The sequence below is a fragment of the Mandrillus leucophaeus genome, unplaced genomic scaffold, assembly GCF_000951045.1.
Source record: "Mandrillus leucophaeus isolate KB7577 unplaced genomic scaffold, Mleu.le_1.0 Scaffold850, whole genome shotgun sequence".
In the NCBI taxonomy this organism is placed as follows: Eukaryota; Metazoa; Chordata; class Mammalia; order Primates; family Cercopithecidae; genus Mandrillus; species Mandrillus leucophaeus.
Genome location: NW_012109253.1, coordinates 698,654 through 721,372, shown reverse-complemented (window position 1 = coordinate 721,372; position 22,719 = coordinate 698,654). Strand labels below are relative to the sequence as shown.

At 42.5% G+C, this 22,719-nt stretch overlaps 1 protein-coding gene across 5 annotated transcripts in view; it reads right to left on the bottom strand.

The window, feature by feature from the left end:
• The window catches only part of NCEH1 (neutral cholesterol ester hydrolase 1), a 119,625-nt gene extending 100,206 nt beyond the window's left edge, over positions 1-19,419 (bottom strand). For 3 of the 5 annotated variants that reach the window (XM_011968618.1, XM_011968619.1, XM_011968621.1), the window contains exon 1: positions 19,051-19,419. In XM_011968618.1, the coding sequence (XP_011824008.1) occupies positions 19,051-19,284 (234 nt within the window). In that variant the 5' untranslated portion in view covers positions 19,285-19,419. Of the gene's footprint in view, positions 1-5,826; positions 5,830-19,050 lie in introns of all 5 variants that reach the window. The other 2 variants (XM_011968623.1, XM_011968622.1) reach the window with 2 other exon arrangements.
• Positions 19,420-22,719: the final 3,300 nt, after the last annotated feature.

Below are 22,719 nucleotides of genomic sequence, written 5' to 3'. Positions count from 1 at the left end.
TCCCAAGTAGCTGGGACCACAGGTGCATGTCACCATGCCAGGCTAATTTTTTTTTTTTAATTTTTTGTAGAGATAGGGGTCCCACTGTGTTGCCCAGGCTGGTCTCAAACTCCCGGGCTCAAGTGACCCACCTGCCTCGGCCCCCCAGAGTGCTAGGATTACAGGTATGAGTCACCGTGCCTGGTCTAGAATATTTTCAGTAAACAGTTTCAAGTTTATTTCACCAAGTAGTACTTACTCTTGATATTGGTTGTGTGTTTTCATTATCCTATTATTGGCTTATTAAAAGTGACCGCAATTAAAGCAGTGAAATAGATCTAACAACACAAGGCAGGCTAGTCCCACCCATGGTTCAGTCATGTAAAGATCTCCTTCAAACTTTGATACTTTTGGAAACTCCACAGCGGTAGCTTCCTGTGTGTGCCATGCTCTTCCACCTCAGACTCTTGCACCTGCTGTTTTCACTTCCTGGAATGCTCTTCCTCTTGGAAGAGTGCTGCTTCTCATCCATTCAGACCCAGCTCAGCCAGCACTTCCTCTGGGTTCCTCTGAGTTCCTCAGACTTACAAGGGCTTTCTCCGACCTGGCTCCCATAGCACCCACTTTGCACCACAAACTGAAGCCCTCAGCATATTTGTTTGAGATTGTCTACGTCTTGGTTTTTCAGAGTATGAGAAGCTCCAGGACTCTGCAGTGTCTGACACATTCTGGGTAACCATAAAAAATGTCTGCTGAAGATATGTTGGCACTTTAAAAAATGAATAATGCATCTTTTTCCTCCATAAACAGAAAGAGGAAGAGCTATAACAAAATGTAAGACTATATGTTTAAGTATAGTTTCAATATCTATAAAAAGACCCTGAAAGTAAACCATGTGCACATAAAGCCACAAGGACTAATCTGTATTTCAGCAACTTTAATGATTACAGGTGTGTCAAATTTTAACATGCTACCCATGATTGCTTCCCAATCTTCTAAAGCCTGAATATGAAAAAAAAAAAAAAAGGGAGGGGATGGTTAGAGTTGGGGATGAGACAAAGACATTTAACCACTCACAATACCGAAATGGAAATCCAACTCTTTGAAGCAGTTAAATTATATTATTTGCTCTCAAAACATGCTTTGAGAGAGACAGAAACCATGTTAATGATTTTAGAGTAATTGAACATCACTACCAACGAGGTTCCTTCTGTAGACATGATCAATAATACTATCTTTCTTTTCATCCATGTATTAAGCTTCATTTAATTGAACAATTCAGAATTGGGCAATTTTAATTAGCTATGTGAGGAAATAAGACTGACACATTACTGGTTTTGGTCAGTAGAAACCTCTAGCTGCCAAGAACCAAATTTGGCACATGGAGTATCCTGTAAAATACTGACCCACTGTCCTTAACAAAAGTATAGTATGTGTATTTAATTCTTAAATGTTTTTATTTATTTATTTATTTTTTTGAGACAGAGTCTCACTCTGTCACCCAGGCTGGGGCAGTGGCACAATCATAGCACACCCCAGCCTCAACTCCTGGATTCAGTCAATCCTCCCCCCCCGCCCAGTCTCCTGAGTAGCTAGGACTACAGGCACCTGCCACCACACCCAGCCAACTTTTGAAATTTTTTGTAGAGACGGGTCTCGCCACCTTGGCCAGGATGGTCTCAAACTCCTGGGCTCAAGCAAACTTCCTGCCTCATCCTGCCCAAGCGTAAGCCACAGTGCCCAACCTGTATTTAAATGTTATACAACTATAGAACTAATGGGATTTAATCTAAAATGGACTAAGTTTATTATTAATCTGATGAGAAACTTTTTTTTGAGACAGACAGAAAAGGCTACTTAGCCTGCGAAGAGTCCAGATTGTAAAATATGTTTCCACGTCGATGAACCAACTGACATTAATTTAGTTAGCTGGGGAAAGATATATATGTGTGTGTATATATATGTCTGTGTGTGTGTGTGTGTGTGTGTGTGTGTGTGTGTGTGTATTTTACTATTTAGTTCATCAGTAATTTCCATCGGTAACCTCCACCTTGAATTTTAATCACAACCTATAAGGCATATTTTGACTATTTCTTGTGAGAAATGATAGCTCAAGATCAACATTGCCAAAGTCAAAACATCGGTTTGGAAGACATCGTTAACACCACTCCAACAGACAGGTTACAGGTCGAGACACTGAATGGAAAGGCACAGATGCCTGGAGTGCACTTGTGGAGTCCTGACAGGTCCATTGCAGTCCTCAGGTTCCTCAGCTTCTCAGGAGAGTTCATCACAGCTGGCCCCGCCCTGCTGGCAGTGCTCTGTCTGAGCTTCTCTGATGTCCTCTTCCCAGTTTTTTCTTGTTTTCCCAACTTCTGCTTTCTCCAAGGCTCCACCTCTTCTCGGCAGCTCTAACACTACTCTTCACTCAACACTGGCTCCTCAGGGGAGTTCATGGATTTCCAGGGTTTCCCTTATCACTGACCTGCCAACAAATTTCTCCCTATTTCCTATATTTCCTTTACTTATTCATCTCATGTTTTTAGTACTGGATTGTAGCTCCAGGAGGACCAAGTACTGCTTGTCTTGTGAATTGCAATATCCTAGTGCTACCACATAATAATTGCTCAACTAACAAAAGATAGAGAGGCCATGGTATATTTCCTCAATTATGGTGGTTAACTGAAGACACCTGTCTTTCATAACGTCAGAAGTCAAAGTCATCTTTTCCATACTCATAGGCCAGATCTCGAAGCCCCAGAGTTGTCAATTATTTGAGCAAATCTAAAGCCCTTTGTTGAGGAAAATATCAACCCTGCTTGTAAGTACTTCTTCACTACCTTCACATTGAGGCAAGATCACCCGCCATTAGGACTAGAATTCAAGTAAAGCACTTTAATTTTTATAACAAAATGTCATGTCAACAACTTTGCCTAAGGTACCTACAGTCTAAGGAATTCTTCACAGTTGACATAAAATTCTAAAATGAACTGATACCTTGGCAAAGCCCAGTGGAGCTCCTTGATATAAGACAGTGACTAAGAGGAGATTTCTGCAGCTTTTGGAGCACTACCTCCAGACAGATTACCTGGAGTGGAATTTTGGCTCTGCCACTTACGGGGTATGTGACTTGGGCAGATATTTAATTAACCTCTCTGTGCCCCAATTTCCTCATTTATAATTTAACAACAATAGTACTTATGTAACAAGGCTGGTATAAAGATTGGGTTAATATATTTAAATCATAGTTAGAAAAACGAGCTAGCAGCTGGGCGTGATGATTCACATCTGTAGTCCCAGCACTCTGGGAGGCCAAGGTGGGTGGATCACTTGAGGTCAGGAGTTTGAGACCAGCCTGGCCAACATGGTGAAATGCTGTCTCTACTAAAAATGCAAAAATTAGCTGGCCGTGGTGGTGCACACCTGTAATCTCAGCTACTTGGGAGGCTGAGGCAGGAGAATCGCTTGAACCTCATAGGCAAAGGTTGCAATAAGCTAATATAGTGCCACTGCACTCCAGCCTGGGTGACAGAGTGAGCCTCTGTCTCAAAAAAAAAAAAAAAAAAAAAAAAAGACAAAAAGAAAAATGAACTGGCTATGATGATGATGATGATGATGATTCATATATCCAATTAGAACATCAGCACACTAAATCCATGGACTCTAAAACTTTAACTTTAGGAAGAGGTTTTGAGTTCTTATTATATGCCAAGCACTGGGTTAAGAAACTCATATACACAATTACATTTAATCCTTATAAGCCTTGAAGGAGGTACTGTCATTATCTTCATGTTCACAGATAAGAAACTAACACTTACAGATGTTAAATAACCTGCCCAACTAGTCACAAGTGCTAAAGCCAGGATTTAAACCTAATAGCCATAACCAACAGCAGTCCATGTTAAGAAGCTCTACACCTACGCCAGGTGCGGTGGCTCATGCCTGTAATCCCAGTACTTTGGGAGGCCGAAACGGGCAATCACGAGGTCAGGAGATCGAGACTATCCTGGCTAACAAGGCGAAACCCCGTCTCTACTAAAAATACAAAAAGTTAGCCGGGCGTGGTGGCTGGCGCCTGTAGTCCCAGCTACTCAGAAGGCTGAGGCAGGAGAATGGTGTGAACTCAGGAGGTGCAGCTTGCATTGAGCTGAGATCACGCCACTGCACTTCAGCCTGGGTGACAGAGTGAGACTCTGTCTCAAAACATAATAATAATAATAATAAATCTATACCTGTATAGAAATCCCCAAACCCGAAATCTATAGCAGATTGGCAAGAACAATGGTGACAATAAGAGAGAGAAAAAAAAAATTACCATTGTAGTTTAGTGTAGACAACTGACAAAAATAAGATTTGGACTAAATATATTTCTCGTGTGCCAAGTACTGGTCCAAGTGCTTTACATATTAACTAATGTTTGATGATGAGGACAACAAACAATAAAACTTTATTCACATCTTGTGCAATCTTCATAACTTTCCAGACTGAGCATTTTAATCACTTGCTAGATCAGTAAACAAACCCTTAGGTTATGTTCTCTGTTCAGGGCAACTAGTTGGGCAGGTTATTTAACATCTGTAAGTGTTGACATGACATTTTGTTATAAAAATTAAAGTGCTTTACTTGAATTCTAGTCCTAATGGCGGGTGATCTTGCCTCAATGTGTTGCCATGTTGCCCAGGCTGGTCTCGAACTCTTAAGCTCAGGCAATCCACCCGCCTTGGCCTCCAAAAGTGCTAGGGTTACAGGTGTGAGCCACAGCACCCAGCCTATATACATCTTTAAAGCAAATACTGAGGCCATTGGCTTGAGGTTGTCACTTTAACTAGAGCCCCTAGGTAAGCAGGCCAAAACCCAATTCAACATAAACAGTAAAATAAAACTTAAGCTTAAACTTTCAGAAACCACTAACTGACCTCTAGCCACTGGATCATATTCAAATAAGGCAAAATGCCTAGCTGTAGCCAATCAAGTAATTTCTCTACCTCTCTTGGGTGTTTGGTCTATAGAATCTTGCTGTTCACCCTGCAGAGTGCAGCTCTCTTGGCTCAAATAAACTGTTATACTTTTTTTGTCTCAAGTTTATTTTTTTAAAAACAGTATTAGCATCCTCCAGGACTAAAATTTGTAAACACATAATACACTTTTTCCCTATGTGATGCATTCTTAATGTGGATCATACAACTAGCCACAAAAGAGCTGAGAGTGGAGGGAGAAGAGGGAGAAGGGGAAGACAGAAGATTGAACGACCATAACAGGAGACTGCTGAATACAGCTGAAAGAGCTATGGGGTCCAGCAGACCTTGTTCACAGCCAACTTCACTAAGCAGGCCCATGTCTCTGAAGAAGTTACTGAACTTTGTTGAGCCTCTATTTCCTTTCCTATAAAATGAGAACATTAACTACTATTTTATAAAGTGGTTGTGTTTATAATTCTGCAAATGCATCTATTACTATGTAGATATCTGCCAGCAATCTTATTGTTAAAAGCCGATCTTTTTCTAAAAGCAGAATTTTTTTTTTCTTTTTTTTTTTTTTTTGAGATGGAGTCTCACTCTGTCACCCAGGTTGGAGTACAGTGGCGTGATCTCGGCTCACTGCAAGCTCCGCCTCCCAGGTTCAAGCGATTCTCCTGCCTCAGCCTTCCAAGTAGCTGGGATTACAGGCACCCGCCACCACGCCCGGCAACCGGCTAATTTTTGTATTTTTAGTAGAGACGGGGTTTCACCATGTTGGCCAGGCTGGTCTTGAACTCCTGATCTCAGGTGATACCCCTGCCTCAGCCTCCCAAAGTGCTGGGATTACAAGCGTGAGCCACTGCACCCGGCCTCTAAAAGCAGAATTGACTTGCTTTGCAAAGAAAGTTAAGGAAGCCTGGATAATTGCTGTCTGGCCTTGCCTCTCACAAACAAGGAAGAACTGTGTGCAGTGAAATGGAAGTGCCTGAAACCTTGGGACAAAGTGACTTTACCTTGGAAATGATGCATATACCAGAAACAGTGAGATAAACATCTTCCACTTTTTAAAAACTAGATTTCAAAGAGTTCAAAGAAAGATAGTTTGAGTCTCAGGGCAGGGACAACATTACGGGACAGGCAGCTCAGAAAAGGGTCTCAGTCTCTCATGGGGTATTCATCAACTACCCTATTCAGGGGGAAAAAGAAAAGGCAGATGACTATCAAATATGGAAAATCACCAGTGTTCTTTTAAGGAGATGGCCTATAACTAACATTTAGTTAGAAACAGACACATAATTCACGACAAATTTGAAAACAAGCAAAAATCTATTAAAACATGAGGAAGTTAGAAACCCAGAAAACAGTGAGGCTTGCAAAACACAGTTGTGAAGGACAACACAAACATTTTTGTCTACGTTCAGAGTCAGAAGCGCGTGGAAGCACAGGGCCTGCCCCATGTGACAGATGCAGTAACACAGTGATAATGCAAGCAGAACCATGAATTCCTAATTTCTCTTTAGTTTCTCTATCACGAATGGTTTTCAAACAAAAACAAAAGTCCTAAAGCAGTAAGAGGAAACTTATGTCTATGATAGGTGAGAAAATTTATGATTTGGTGGGGGTGCCTGTACATAAGTAGCAACATAAGCAACATCTAAGGGCCATAAAAGAAAAACAAAACACTAGCAGAGTGTTGAGAAAGCAATTAAGGGAAGGAGATGGGGAAGTTCTCAAAAGAGATGATTTCTGAGTTGGTATTGAAATATTGGATACTGGCCAAAGTAAAAGGGTGGGAGGGGATCTGGGACAGAGGGGACAACAGGAGAAGCATAAGCAGATTCACGAGCTAAACTGTCATCTATGACACAGTGAGGCTGCAGTCAGCAAAATGGTGCCAGGTTGTAGCAAGCACCAAGTGCCAGCCAAAGAACTTAGCACTTTTATTCTACAGGGGATAGGAAGTGTGGGTGGGGTGGAGGAGTGGCAACTGGAGGATTAACAGTCAGACTGGAGCACTCAGGGCTGGTAACAAGGGATCATTTCACAACCTTGACGTGATTAGGCCTAATGTGTGCAAGACAAATAAATGCAGCCTGAGCATCCGTCCTGGTTTGACTGAGAATCATTCAGGTTTAAAACCATTGTCCTGAGCCAAGCATGGTGCCTCATACCCGTAATCCCAGCACTTTGGGAGGCTGAGGCAGGAGAATCACTTGAACCCAGGAGTTTAAGACCCACCCTGGCAATATAGGGAGACCTCGTCTCTACAAAAAATACAAAAATCAGCTGGGCATGGTGGTGTGTGCCTGTGGTCCCAGCTACTTGGGAGGCTGAGGTGGGAAGATTGCTTGAACCTGGGGAGGCAGAGGTTGCAGTGAGCCAAGATCATGCCACTGCACCCTAGCCTGCGCCACAGAGACCCTGTCTCAAAACAAAGAAAAAAACACTGTTGACCTAGCATGATTATTAATAGCAGTCCCTGCTACTCTCAAAGATGTCCTGGTTTGGACAATAAGTTATATGGCTACCTAAATACATGTAACTTGGGGACTATCTATCTGTGTTTAATATCAACGATAATAGACATACATTTTAAAAGTTACAAACCAGGGAAAGGTGAGCTTCCCAACAGGTATTCTACAAATGGATTACAGGTGGGGCACTAGCTATCAATGTTTAAATATTTTATAGAGGTAAAAACTTAAAGCCATTTTGTCTAACTATACAGAGTTGAAGAGTTGGCATCAGAGTTGGCATTCTATTTGAGAACCATTTGTGTAACTCTTTATAAATCTTGTGAATTCTGTTATTCAAGCTCATACAGATTCCCCCAAAATTGCTTCCATAATCCCCAGTATACAACACAAATGTAACTGTTTCTGACACGAAAAATAGTAAGAAGCACTGATGTAGATTAATTGTGGAAGCTCAAAAAAAAAAAAAGAAATCAGGACAAAAAAATCACTAGTGACTAAGTTATCATGAGTGTCCTCACAGCATAGCCCAGCAGGGAGGGCATGAAACTAAGAGACCATGAATTTCTATTGCAGTTCCCATTTCACAGGTTTAAAAAAAAACTTTCTTTTAAGAGACAGGGTCTTGCTCTGTCACCCAGGCTAGAGTGTAGTGGTGTGATCACACACCACAGCCTTTACCTTCTACGCTCAAGAGGTCCTCATTCTCCCCAGTAGCTGAGATTACGTGCCACCACATCCAGCTAATTACTTTTTGCAGAGACAGTCTTACTTTGTTGCCAAGGCTGGTCTTGAACTCCTGGCCTCAAGGGGCCTCCTGCCGTGGGATTACAGGTGTGAGCCACTGTGCCTGGCCCTGATCATATGATCTTGATGATGTCCTTGACTCTTTCTGAACCTCAAGTTCCCTTAGCTGACAAAAGGAAATAACAATGGCAACCAGTCATTTATTGAAAAAATGAAAAGAGGTGATATTAGTAAAAACCTTCATAAAATCTAGAGTACTTTATAAATATGAGGTATGCTAAAAAGTTATGTTCCTTAAGGTCTCATTTCTCTCAGGGATAGCCTCTTTTTCCACTCGCCACTGGTGTCCCCCAGGGGCACCCTTGGTAGAATCCCCCAGATCTTTCTCTCACTCCAAACACCTTTGTTTCAACTACTTCTGCCACTATCCATTTGCCGACCACTCCCAAATCCATATCACCAGCCCAGCTCTGTCTCCTGAGCTCTGGATCTGTATATGCAGCTGTTTATGAACAGCTATCCTTGACTAGTCAGCTGACATTTCAAAACAGGGTCCCAAACTTTATACTTTCACCCCTAGTTCTGCTCTTGCTCCCAAATCAGGGTCATGGTCCCCATTCACCCAACTATTCCAGAATCTGTCCCAGGAGTCATCTTTGACTCCTTCCTCTCCACTGCTCCATACTCTCCCCTCCAACAGCAGCTCTGATCAGCTGTCTTCCAAATCAGTCCCACATCATTAGTTCATGCTCTCACCTGAATTAGCATTTCCTAAATAGTCTTTTGCCTTTTTTTTTTTTTTTTTTAAGATGGAGTCTCCCTCTATTGCCCAGGCTGCAGTGCAGTGGCACAATCTTGGTTCACTGCAACTTCCACCTCCTGGGTTCAAGCGATTCTCCTGCCTCAGCCTCCTGAGTAGCTGGCACTACAGGTGCACGCCACCACGCCTGGCTAGTTTATATATATGTGTATATATATATATTTAGTAGAGATAGGGTTTCACTATACAGGCCATTGCTGGTCTCAAACTTGTGACCTTGTGATCCGCCTGCCTAAGCCTCCAAAAGTGCTGGGATTACAGGCGTGAGCCACCGCGCCTGGCCCACTTTTGCTTTCTTACATTCCAGTGTCTACACTGCCACTGTGAAGGACTATTCTAAAACACAGTTTTGAGCATGTGACTTCTCTGCTAGAAGACTTTCGGTTGCTCCTTTCTTGTCCACAGAGCTCTTCCTCACCTGACTGGTGCTTCCCTTCTGCCTCCCTCTCTGACCTTTGAACTTTAAGCTTCAGTCAGTCTAAACCACTTGTAGTTCCTCAGCTATACCATCCCCTCCCACTAGAACCTTCACATACTGCTGCTTCTGGCTGGAATGCCCCTTTCACCCTTCTCTTCTCTGGTTTCTATTATAAGGAAATCTAGCACAGATCTAAACTCCTGAGTTCAGGAGTAACACAGGCTGGAACTGAATTCAGGCTCTACCTCATATAAACTGTGTCACTTTAAGCAAGTCATTTTTCTTTGCATTTCAGTCTCCTCCTTTGTCACATTAAGAACACCTATACCATGGGCTAAACTAACTGCACACAAAGCACATAGCACAGTATCTGCCACAGAGTAAATGCTCACTATATGCTCAATAGATGTTATTTTTACTGTAAGCACTCAATCTTGACATCTCAGATTAGACACGTTTCCCCAGTGCCCAGGTCCACTTTAGATGTTTCTTCCAAGACTCTTGCAGCAACCCACAGATGCCTCTATCATAATTCAAGCACCTACCTTATCACTGGCAGTTGGTTTATCACCCCTCACTTGACTGTAAGCTTCTCAAGATTAGGTACACATTTCTGCCTTACACATTTCTGTTTTACCAGACCAGCCCCTTGCCTTTGAGTTCAGTTAACGTTTATTTAATATGTGATGACTTCCAGGGTTTTAATTTTATTAAACACTGAAAGACAGCTTGTTAAAATTTCATAATATGACACACCTTTGATTAGGCAGGCAATATAGTCCAGTTTTTCACTTGACAATTCAATTACAGGTAAGCACGGTGACTCATGCCTGTGATCCCAGCACTTTGGGAAGCCAAAGTGGGAGGATCACTTGAGCCCAGGAGCTTGAGAACAGCCTGGGCAACATAGCAAGACTTTGTCTTTCCTAAAAAAGAAAAAAAAAGCCAGGCATGGTGGCACGCACCTGTAGTCCCAGCTACTCAAGAGGCTGAGGCAGGAGTATCCCTTGAGCCCAGAAGTTCAAGGTTGCAGTGAACTGTGATCACACTACTGCATCCCCACCTGGGTGACAGAACGAGACCTTGTCTCTAAGAAAAAAATAAAAGGTTAAAAAAAAAAATAAAGTCAATTACATTTCTTCATTCTATACAAACATAAAATGAAGGAGAAGTGGTAGACAGTTCCCACATAATTTCATTTGGCAGCAAAAATAAATACATGGTGCTCACTTCAGCAGCATATATACTAAAATCAGAACAATTCAGAGAGGACCAGCATGCCTCCTGCAGAAGGATGACACATATTTGTGGTGTTACATATTTTCTTTTAAAAAGTAAATATGGCTGGGCGTGGTGGCTTACACCTGTAATCCCAGCACTTTAGAAGGCCAAGGTGGTTGGATCACCTAAGGCCAGCAGTTCGAGACCAGCCTGGCCAACATGGTGAAACCCTGTCCCTACAAAAATACAAAAAAAAAAAAAAATTAGCCGGGCATGATGGCAGGTGCCTGTAATCCCAGCTACTTGGGAGGCTCAGGCGGGAGAACTGCTTGAACCTGGGAGGTGGCGGTTGCAGTGAGCCCAGATGGCACCATTGGACTCCCGCCTGGGTGACAGAGCGAGACTCCATCTCAAAAAAAAAAAAAAAAAAAAAAAGTAAATATATGTTATTTTAAAAGAAGCAATTGTGCATAAAATGAACATTTAAGAATGATTAACTGTACTTTCACATCATAGAAATGTCTCAGATCAAGCTCAAATTGCACGGTAGAGATAGGATGTCCCATTAAAATAATGAGGGTATTTCTATGCTTAGGGCTATATTTGTAGAAGTGCCAGAAAAAATAAAAAGGAAACTATAAATTGGGCATTATCTTACACACCTGGTAGCTGAATCAATCTGACCTTAATTTTTCATAGGTACTATCTGCAGAGACCAACTCAGGTTGTTCACCTGTCAGAACTAATACTGATTAAATAATGCCCCCGACACTATTCTTAAAACCTTTTGCTGCCATATGTTTAAAGAAAAATCCTAGCAAATCAGCTAAAAATTGTGGTTAGTGAAGTTACAATGTGCATGAAGAAATAGGCATCATCACAATTTCTGGACAATCATTATTTACTGATGTTTTAAAGTTAAATTTACCTGACAACAGTAAATATTCCAGTTCAAAACTGTTATGAAAGAGGTTAGCACGTTGGAATTCTGCAGTTTCCACCTGAGCTGTCATTTAAACCACACCCACACAGCCCAAAAGCACATCATGCACAGAGAATTCAGGTGAGGTGACATTAAGTCTCAACAACTTTGGGGACATTTGGCATGATAAAAATCCTTGATCAACTAGTCCAAAAGCACTGTCACCCATAAGAAACAGAGGAACACGCAGCACAAATACCTATTTCAGCACTTCTTTTACATTATGTCACGGAAAAGATTCATAGTATAAGCAGTAGTAAGTTAGAGAATAATCAAGACAAGCCAGGCTCATGCTCCGAGCTCCCTTGGGACACCATTATTACCTTTAGTCACATTTTCCTTCCATCATTCAAATGCCCACCTTAACACCGGCAGTTGGTTTATCATCCCCCACTTGACTGTAAGCTTCTCAAGTTTAGGTATCTGCCCTACACATTTCTGTTTTGCCAGACCAGCTCCTCACCTTGGTGTTCATTTAGTAAGTGACGACTTGCAGGGTTTTAATTTTATTAAACATTGAAAAAGAGCCTGTTAAAATTTCATAATATGACACACCTTAGATTAGGCAGGCAATATAGTCTGGTTTTTCACTTGAAAATTCAATTACAGGTAGGCACGGTGGCTCATGCCTGTGATCCCAGCACTTTGGGAAGCCAAAGCAGGAGGATCACTCTTCAGAAGAGTTTATCACTCTTCTAAACTATACATTCTAAACTCCCTCCTATGAGATTTTGTAACTACACCTGTTCTACACCTCTCAGCTCCTAGCTTTTTAATAGCTGTATATTAACATGACTTCTCCATCCTACTAGACTGTGGTTTCTTCTAGGTCACTTTAGTGTCTCCCCAAAGCTTCATACAGGATTTCAATTCATGTTAAGTCTAGGTAACTGAGCACAAAGCATGGCACTATGATAGCTATATCAGGGGATCCGGTAAAGTCTTTTTAAAAGAAATTCGGTTTTCCTCATAAAGCAAATACTAAAATATACATTGATATGCATACGCACATCAATTCCACTTTAGAAATAGAAAAATTATCCCTGGGGGAAAAAGTTATTTTTTTAATACATTTTTTGTAGAGATGGGGAGGCTGGCACCGTCTCACTATGTTGCCCAGGCTGCTCTCGAACTCCTGACCTCAAGTGATTCTTGCACCTCAGCCTCTGTAAACTCAGCTGATAGCAATAACCTAAGCACATTCTGAGAATGACCCTGTAGGGCTGACACACCTAAATGTGTGTTCTGAGCTAGGGAGTCCCCAAGTGCCCAACCCAGTGATTTTTTCCCTATATATGATAAACATGTGAGCAATCCCCACCATGGAACATGGGATGTGTGGGGAAAAGAAAGAGAGATCAGCCTGTTACTGTGTCTATATAGAAAGAAGTAGACATAAGAGACTCCATTTTGTTCTGTATTTGAGATGCTGTTAATCTGTGACCCTACCCCCAACCTCGTCCTTGCAAGAGACATGTGCTGTGGTGACTCAAGGTTTAATGGATTTTGGGCTGTGCAGGATGTGTCTTTGTTAAACAAGTGCCTGAAGGCAGCTTGCTCGTTAAAAGTCATCACCATTCTCTTAATTTCAACTACGCAGGGACCTCTGCCTAGGAAAGCTAGGTATTGTCCAAGGTTTCTCCCCATGTGATAGGCTGAAACAATGCTGCTAAAAGGTTTATGGAGATGTTTACATATGCATATCAAGACATAGCATTTTCTTTTGAACTTATTCATGTCACAGAGATCTTTGTCCATATGTCTTATTGCTAATTTTCTCCCTTCGATGATCCTATTGTCCTGCCACTCCCTTATCTTTAAGATGATAAAGATAATTATCAATAAACACTAAGGGAACTCAGAGACCAGTGCCGGCGTGGGTCCTCTGTAAGCTGAGCGCCGGTCCCCTGGGCCCACTTTTTCTTTCTCTATACTTTGTCTCTGTGTCTCATTTGTTTTCTCAAGTCTCTTGTTCCACCTAACGAGAAACACCCACAGGTGTGGAGGGGCAGGCCACCCCTTCAGGGATGTACAGTGGATTGGGGCCCTGAGTTTTGGGTTAAATGAAGGTTGCCAGGTGGAAGTCATTAGGGGGAGGACATCAAGTGGCAATGCTATGTAAACTGCATGTTTGCAGGCAGTTGTGGTTTTCCTGCCCTGCCTGCCACCACTGTACTGCAGAAAGACAGATATGTTGTCCAGCCTGCTGCCAATGGCCCATTTCTATATATAAAGTAGTTCTTTTGTCCAGCCCACCACCACTGAACTCTTTCCCTTGTTTGTAAGCCCCTAATAAAACCCTATGTTTTGGCTGGGCACGGTGGCTCATGCCTGGAATCCCAGCATTTTAGAAGGCCAAGGCTGGTGGATCACCTGAGGTCAGGAGTTCAAAACCAGCCTGGCCAACATGGCGAAACCCCATCCTTACTAAGAAGTACAACAATTAGCCAGGCATGGTGGTATACACCTGTAATCCCAGCTACTCCGGAGGCTGAGGCACGAGAATCACTTGAACCCAGAGGTGGAGGTTGCAGTGAGCTGAGATCACGCCACTGCACTCCAGCCTGGGTGACAGAGTGAGACTCCATCTCAACAGCAACAAGTCTTGTCTGCAGGCTCTGGGAATCTTCTTCAGCCTCTTCAACCTGGTGCCTTCACTACTGAGGTTAATGGGGGTTTGGCGCAACAGCGTCCCAAAGTGCTGGGGTTACAGGCATGAGCTACCATGCCTGGATAAAAGAAGTTTTAAAATAATTTATTACTACATGTTCATTGTAGAAAATCTAGAATATACCAATATGAAAACTGAAGATACAACCTTATGGCCCAGAAGAAAAAATCATGTTTTAAATTATATCTTTCTGCTTTTTCTATACAAACATAGATACATGTTTTGATATATAAATAGTGTATACACTATTTTGTAGCCTTTTCCTGCTTAACACGTAGTACACATCTTTTGCATGTCATTAAACATTTTACAACCTAAATTTTTTTAACTGCCTAGTATTCCCAAATATGAATTTACCATTATTTAGTCTTTTACTGCTCTTAAATTTTTTCTTTTTTCTTTCTTTTTTTTTTTTTTTTTGAGATGAAGTCTCACTCTGTAGCCCAGGCTAGAATGCAGTGGCACTTCAGCCTCCCAAGTAGCTGGAATTACAGGCGCGCTCCACTGCACCAGCCTAATTTTTTGTATTTTTTAGTAGAGACAGGGTTTCACCATATCATATTGGCCAGGCTGGTCTTGAACTCCTGACCTCAGGTAATCTGCCCGCCTTGGCCTCCCAAAGTGCTAGGATTCCAGGCGTGAGCCACCATGCCCGGCCTTCATTCGTTGAAATGGTGCTGCAAATAAAAGAAAAAAAGATTGCTGAATGTTCCTTCACATTTATTATAAGTGGCAGTGCTTTTAGACTAGTTCAACAAGCTTTTGGGTTTTTTTATCTTTGTCTTATGGTGCCGATGAACAAATTTTTTAATCCTGTAAAATGTTTCCATCTTTATAGCTAGAGGTTTGCCTATATCCATCATTACTTACCATAAATTCTATCTTAGAGGGATTATGGGGTCAAAAAATAAACACACTGCTAAGGCTTCTGATGGATATTGTCAAACCGCTCTACAAAAACGTGGTTCTAACATATATTTTCTCCAGCAGTGTACACTTCTCAGTATTTTAACCTGCACTGAGATTACCATTTAAAAAAAAAATCTGTCTGCATAGCATGTGGAAATCAGCCTTCAGGACTTCCCCAGACTCTCTTCTTTTGTTCCTCTAGTCTCCTGCTGCCTGGTCATCTAAATTACACCTCTGCCCTTCCCAGAGCTCCTTTTGTTTGTGCTTTTCCACTGCTCACATCTTCTGGTGGCTTTGCTATAACACTGAAATTTGCCTAGCTAGTATTTTATCCCCTTAGGGCCAAAGTATCAACTAATCTGATGAACTAATCCATGCTAATGCAAAGGGGCTCATTTTCAGCAACACGTATGCAATATAACATGCAGTTTCAGGAAAATATATTGTCTACAACAGCAATGCCTTTTATCTTATAGAGCATTGGTTCTCAAGTTTTGCTGCAATTAAGATCATCTGGGGAACTTTTCTTTTATTATTATTATTATTATTATTATTATTATTACTGAGACGGAGTCTGGCACTGTTGCCCATGCTGGAGTGCAGTGGCGATCTTGGCTCACTGCAAGCTCCGCCTCCCAGGTTCACACCATTCTCCTGCCTCAGCCTCCCGAGTAGCTGGGACTACAGGCGCCCGCCACCACGCCAGGCTAATTTTTTTGTATTTTCAGTAGAGACGGGGTTTCATCGTATTAGCCAGGATGGTCTCGTGATCCGCCCGTCTCGGCCTTCCAAAGTGCTGGGATTACAGGCGTGAGCCACTGCGCCCGGCCGGAACTTTTCTTAAACACTGCTAAGAACATTCATCTCCCAGAGATTCTAAGTAAGTTTGGTATGTGGTGTAACTTGAGCATCAAGTGTTTTTTTGTTTGTTTGTTTTGTTTTAAACAGTTCTTAGGTGATTCTAACAGCATTCGTGTTTGAGATGAGTCAGAGAGAGCCTAAGTAGTTTCTCCTTAGGGACTATGGGGAACCCCAACGAAGAAAAGCGCAATGAACATAATCTCAATCATCTGACTCACTGTACAAGATAAAGGAGATAAAGAGTAGTAAAGGGTGAAGTATTTGCCAATGACAACAGAATAACATTCACATTTCTTGATGGTAGGCGGCTGACGCTGTGTTAGGAAATAGGCTGAGCTTAATCTCTCAAACAGCTTCAATAGATTTTGTAATTGAGCCAATCAATTCGAACTAAAATTATTTGAGTAACGAGGTTGACATCATGCTATTTATTTACTTATTTATTGATTTGAGACAGAGTTTCACTCTTGTTGCCCAGGCTGGAGTGCAGTGGCACGATCTCGACTCATCGCAACCTCCGCCTCCCGGATTCAAGCGATTCTTCTGCCTCAGTCTCCCAAGTAGCCGGGACTACAGGCACCTGCCACCAGGCCTGGCTAATATTTTGTATTTTTAGTAGAGACGAGGTTTCACTATGTTGGTGAGGCTGCTGGTCTCGAACTCCTCACCTCGTGATCTCCCTGCCTTGGTCTCCCAAAGTGCTGGGATTACAGGTGCGAGCCACCGCGCCAGGCCATGACACCATGCAATTTAGTAGTAGCGCTCCAGGTTTCAACTATATAAATTATTTCCAGTTTATATTTATTTTATTGCTTCAAAAAAGGTAAGCATTCTTATAGATGTTCCCACAATCCACAATGAACCCTTTGGGACAACTAGAAGACGCACTACAAGTACCAGGCACTTAAATACATTACTAGACCTTACAGCAAACCTACAAGGCAGATATTGCCCTGTTTTACAGGGAAAGCTCAGGAAGATTTGAGGTGACACTGGTAAATTGCTTTATTGGGTAGAATATGTTTCCATCTGAATAATGATCTTTCTGATATTTCACAATTTAGAAGAGAAGTGGTAAGAGCCATTTCTCTGCAAATCCACTCCTGAGCCACAGTGTCAGGTGAGAACACTGGTTACCTCATCTATTACTGACTTCAGGTTACACCCACTATCATTCTCAAGCGCCACCTGAGGGTATACTCTGTGGCGGACCTTACACAGCCTTGTCCTTGATGGGTTGGCAAGCCTAGCTGGGAAAGAAAAGCTTTTCTCCAAACCTAGCTTGTCCGAGATTACTTATGATGGAAAAGACTTCTTTGGTGACCTGAAAACTAAGAATAATCTCTGCAGCCAACACAGGAGTTTGATCTTTTTCCTGTTTTCCTATGTTTAAGCTATTGTAGAAGACCATTAACCCACCCAGGTAAACACCAAGTAAACATCACTGTTCCTCAATCTTTGAAGGGTATTACTTTCAAATTACATAATTTCATGGGGGAGGAGAGGGATTGCAGGGCTTCCTACACCAAGACTGACTTTATTGACACCAGTGCTAAAGAAGGGGATGATCATTTTCACCATGACAACATTATAGGAAGCAGGAGGAAAGGAAGGGGGGCAGAGGTCTATAGTTTCATAGACCTTTTGTAAGAGAGAAAAAGAGCTTTGGAGGTGAGAATGTGGCTGAATTCAGGAAAAGCAAATCCATGTTAGGAATGTGCTACAATACCCTAGTAAGGGGACTTTTCACAGGATAAAGCCCCACAGATTATGTAATCCTACACATAGTGAATGGACAGGGAACAGGAATATAAACCCTCTGGGAAAATCATGATTTTTTAAAAATCAGCTTTCTCAGGTTGAAATGATTTTTTTTTCCTCTTTCTCTAGTTGTCATTTCTGAAAGAAGGAGTTTATAAAAATATTCTAAGATTAAAGCCCAAGGTTGTGAGGAGGGAGGAGGCTTAGTTTTGGAGAAGGTTAGAGTTTAGATAGAGCAGGCTGCTCAGAAATACTGTCCAATCAGAGGGCTCAGCCTTGGCTGCAGACTGTAGTTTAGATTTTAGATTCTCTGACACTAAAAATAATGCCTCTTACCATGGAATAAACCAGAGACAGTTACATTTTCCTGTCCATGGGAGGAATGAACACACACCCATGATACAGTGGAGAGAAATGCTACCCTCACGGGTTAAGGCAGGTAACCTCACTCAGGAAAAGGTTATCTGACAGCCAAGGACATAAAATAAATGCTGTAGGGCAAGCAGAAAACATGCATCATGCAAACCAGGGCTGCCGCCTCCTCACCTCCTTTCAGCCAGCCCAGCCTCCCAGTCCCCGTTCTTGGGCTGAGCTGAGATCTGCCTCAGGTGAAACGCCTCCTCACCTCCTTTCGGCCAGCCCAGCCTCCCAGTCCCCTTTCTTGGGCTGAACTGAGATCTGCCTCGGGTGAAACGAGAAATCCCTCAAGTGCTTGGATGGAGAGCCCTGCCTGCTGTGTCCCGGAACGGAGCGCTCCACAGACTGGGGATACTGGGAGACTGCCCTTGCCTGCTTCTGCTTCTAAGGTGGCTGCATTCCCAGGAACCAAAGCCTGCTTTTCCCGAGCTCTCCTAAAAACATTTAACTCACTCTCTGCCGGCCCCTATGGGAGAACGACAGTGTGCAGAAGAGTGGTTTATAAAATGCTGAAGGATTTGCCTTTTGACGTTGCAAACCAAGGAAGAGGAAGATATTTAGGACAGACGAAGGTTTAAACAGTTGTCATATTCCATTCAAGCACTTCTTCCGTGTCACAAACGCAGATGGGGAAATGCAGATCTAGCCCGCTGCTGGCAAGGAGGCGAAAGCGATACCCTGAAAATTCCCGATTGGACCACCTTAAAAAGCGATAGCCTCAATGCATTAGGAAAAACCTGCGTTTTCGTGGAACCCGGCAGAGGAATTTTGTATCCCCTTCAAATATTGCGTAAGAGGAGGAAGAGAGAAGCAGCGCTGAGCTGCACCTCACCACTTGCTGTGCACCCCGGAAAGTGGCGTCCAGCAGCATCAGCTTCCAGGGGTCGGACACAGAGCCGGGCAGCGGGATGTACACGTAATAGGCGGCCAGCGCCACCAGGGCGGTGAGCAGGACACAGGACGACCTCATCTTCCCCCGGCTCGGCTCGCCAGCGGGTTGGCAAAGAGGAAAGGGCGATGCCACCCGGAGACCTCCGGCAAGTTTCTGCCCGCGGCAGCTGCTCATTCACGCGTTTCTTATAAGCCCAGGAGCCAATCAGAGGCTGCGTCGGGAGGAAGTTGGAGCGCGGACGTGCCCCCTCTACGGTGTCCTTGCAAAGTGTGGCAGTCACTCCAGGTTTGAGGAAGGCTCTGTCTCTGCGGCGGCGGTAGCACAGCGGACCCTGGAGGACACTGGTTTGTACTGCATGCGTGTGAGGATGGCTTTGCTCCTGGAGGGTCTCAAATGGAAAATAGTTTCAGTGTGACGAGTCTCTGGACAAAGCAAGTGGGTCATTCTGACTCAGAGTACTGAGAAAGGAAATAAAAATTCTGTTTTCTGGAGCCAGACTTGGAGTGGTTCGCAAGTTCTAGCTGATATATGGCAAAAGAAGATATTAAATTCTTCTGGCTCAAGCAATGAAAGACATCTAGCACCCACGTCTTGTTTCTAAATCCCATGCTCCAATAAAAGGAACCGCGGCTTTTTGACACCACCTCTGGAGAAAAGGCTGATACCAGGGCTGGCGCTGTAAGGTACAAGATGAACCTGTTGTGCCAGAGATGCGGAAGTGCTCAAAAAATGATAGGAACTGGTCAAAGGTCCACAGTTGCCAACTTGAAGGGTCTTCTAGTGGCTAAACCTAGGATAATTTTACCATCAATATGAATCATCGTAATGGATTATAACCCATTAATTAAAATAAAACTCAGCAATCTATATTAATATAAATAAATGAGGAAAGAAGAAAGGCTTTTCTTAAAATAGAATGCCAACTAGTAACCACGGAAAATTATAAATGAATGCTAAAACTAGAGGGTAAAAATTTGACACAGAATTTTGGTTCTTCATCGGAAGATCTCTCCACAAATTACTACAAAGGGAAAAAATAAAACTTTTTATTGGAGAAAATTGTGGATATCACCTAAAAAATTCTTTCAGTGGGTCAATGGTAGCAGAAATACATTGAAACCCAGATTTCTTGTTAATTATTGGGGGTGAAGAGGTGAGTACTGAATGGGAGAGAGAAAACTTCACTAGCAAAATTTCAACCAGAAATCCAGAAGGAAAACATTTAAAGACCTGTTTCAAGAAAGTGGTAGGATGACAACTCCAAACTTATTGATGAAGATCTTAAAACACCTGGTATATATAATTATGCATCTTAAGATAGTAATTTTAATTTAATCTAATCAATAGAAGTGAAATAACCATAAATTAGATTCTGATAATGATATTTTTAGGAAACAGTTGGCTTCCTCTTCAAAGTTGAAGGAAAACTGGTAAGAAGGGCACACTTTCATGGTATTTCAAACAAGTTCTCTCTCTGTTTTTTGGGGGGCGGGGTTGTTTTTGATGTTGTTTTTTGTTTGTTTGTTTTGTTTTGTTTTTGAGATGGAGTCTTGCTCTTGTCGCCCAGGCTGGAGCGCAATGGCATTAGATCACTGCAACCTCCGCCTCCCAGGTTCAAGCAATTCTCCTGCCTCAGCCTCCCGAGTAGCTGGGATTACAGGTGCCCACCACCACATCCAGCTAATTTTTGTATTTTTAGTAGAGATGGGGTTTCACCATGTTGGCCAGGCTGGTCTCGAACTCCTGACCTCGTGATCTGCCTGTCCTGGCTCCCCAAAGTGCCGGGATTACAGGCATGAGCCACTGCTTTTAAGTTACTGGTTAAGCTCATAATTCTAGACAGATAGGAATGTTTATGTTTAGGTTTGTGTGTGAGTATATGTGCAGAAAATTAGAAGCTAATTCTTTTTTTTTTTTTTTTTTTTGAAATGGAGTCTCTCTCTTGTTGCCCAGGCTGGAGTGCAATGGTGCAGTCTTGGCTCACTGCAACCTCTGCCTCCAGGGTTCAAGCCATTCTCCTGCCTCAGCCTCCCAAGTAGCCAGGATTATGGGTGTCCTCCACCACGCCTGGCTAATTTTGTATTTTTAGTAGATAAAGGGTTTCACCATGTTGGCCAGGCTGGTCTTGAACTCCTGAGTTCAGGTGATCTGCCCACCTCGGCCTCCCAAAGTGCTGGGATTACAGCTGTGAACTACCATGTCCAGCCAGAAGCTAATCTTTATGGGTGATCAGAAATAATCCTGGAGATATAAACCAAGCTGACTACTGGATTTAGTTACATTACTTGCTTTCAGGAAATCTGCAAAATAAATTCAAGTTTTACTTAGTCAACAATATTTTTCTCCTAGATTTTGACTATATGTTCATGAAAACATAGATCTTAGAGCTAATGAAAAAACCAAACCGAACCAAAAACAAACAAGCAAACAAATCCAAAAATCCCCACACCTAACTCAGCCTTCCCTCTTCCACTGGCAGTAACACTCTCAGTGTTATAGATGAGCCTCTTGAGGATTAGCACAGCCAAGCAGCTTATTCATATTCCTCTAGTTTGTAAGTGACAGTAGCAATATTTATTTCTGCCTCTCAGTGAAGTGTGACTTCGCTTAAGCAGTACACTAAGAGATAGAAACTAAGAAAGAACAAAGAAACTGCAGTAATTCTCAGATCAGAAATCTGAGAGCCTCTGTAGATCTGAGAGTTTTTTTTAATGAGACTAATTTGAGATAAACATAAACACCTTCATCACTTGTTTTCAATACTTCATTCATTCAACAAACATACCTGGCCCGCATTGGGAAATAAAGAAGTTGTGTAAGGTCTCTACTTACCTTAGGTCTCTCTACTCTTTGTTTTTATATGTTTGGAGGGTGGGAGGGTTCAGGGGAGGATATAAGCAAGATACAAAAGGAAGAGCCAAACAATAAAGAAACAAACAAAAATTAATAAGCAACATGCATTAATATGCCTTGCTATGAAGTAATTCTATGGTAAGCACTTTGAATATATTCCCTAATTTAGCTTCATAACGATTCTACGAAGTAGGTACCATTGTTACTCTAAAAGCAGACACTGAAAGATGAAGTGCTTTGCCCAAGCCATCCAGCTGGTATGTGAGCCCAGAGTCTGAGCCTAGCGCTCATGTGCTTTACCACTCAGCTCTACTGCTAAGTGGTTAAAAATGAAGAGAAAACGGCTGGGCATGGTGGCTCATGCCTGTAATCCCAGCACTTTGGGAGGCCAAGATGGGCAGATCACCTGAGGTTGGGAGTTCGAGACCCACCTGGCCAACATGGGGAAACCCTGCCTCTACTAAAACTACAAAAATTAGCTGAGCGTGGTGGTGGGCGCCTGTAATCCCAGCTACTTGGGGGGCTGAGGCAGGAGAATTGCTTGAACCTGAGAGGCATAGGTTGCAGTGAGCCGAGATTGCAGCATTGCACTCTAGCCTGGGCAACAAGAGTGAAACTCTATCTCAGAAAAAAAAAAAAAAAAAAGAAGAAGAAGAAGAGAAAACAGAACAGGGTGTCTGGGAGCTGCTTTAAATTGGGTGAGAAAGGGGGCCTCTTTAAGGCGATGCCATTTGAGCTGAGATCTGCATAACAGAA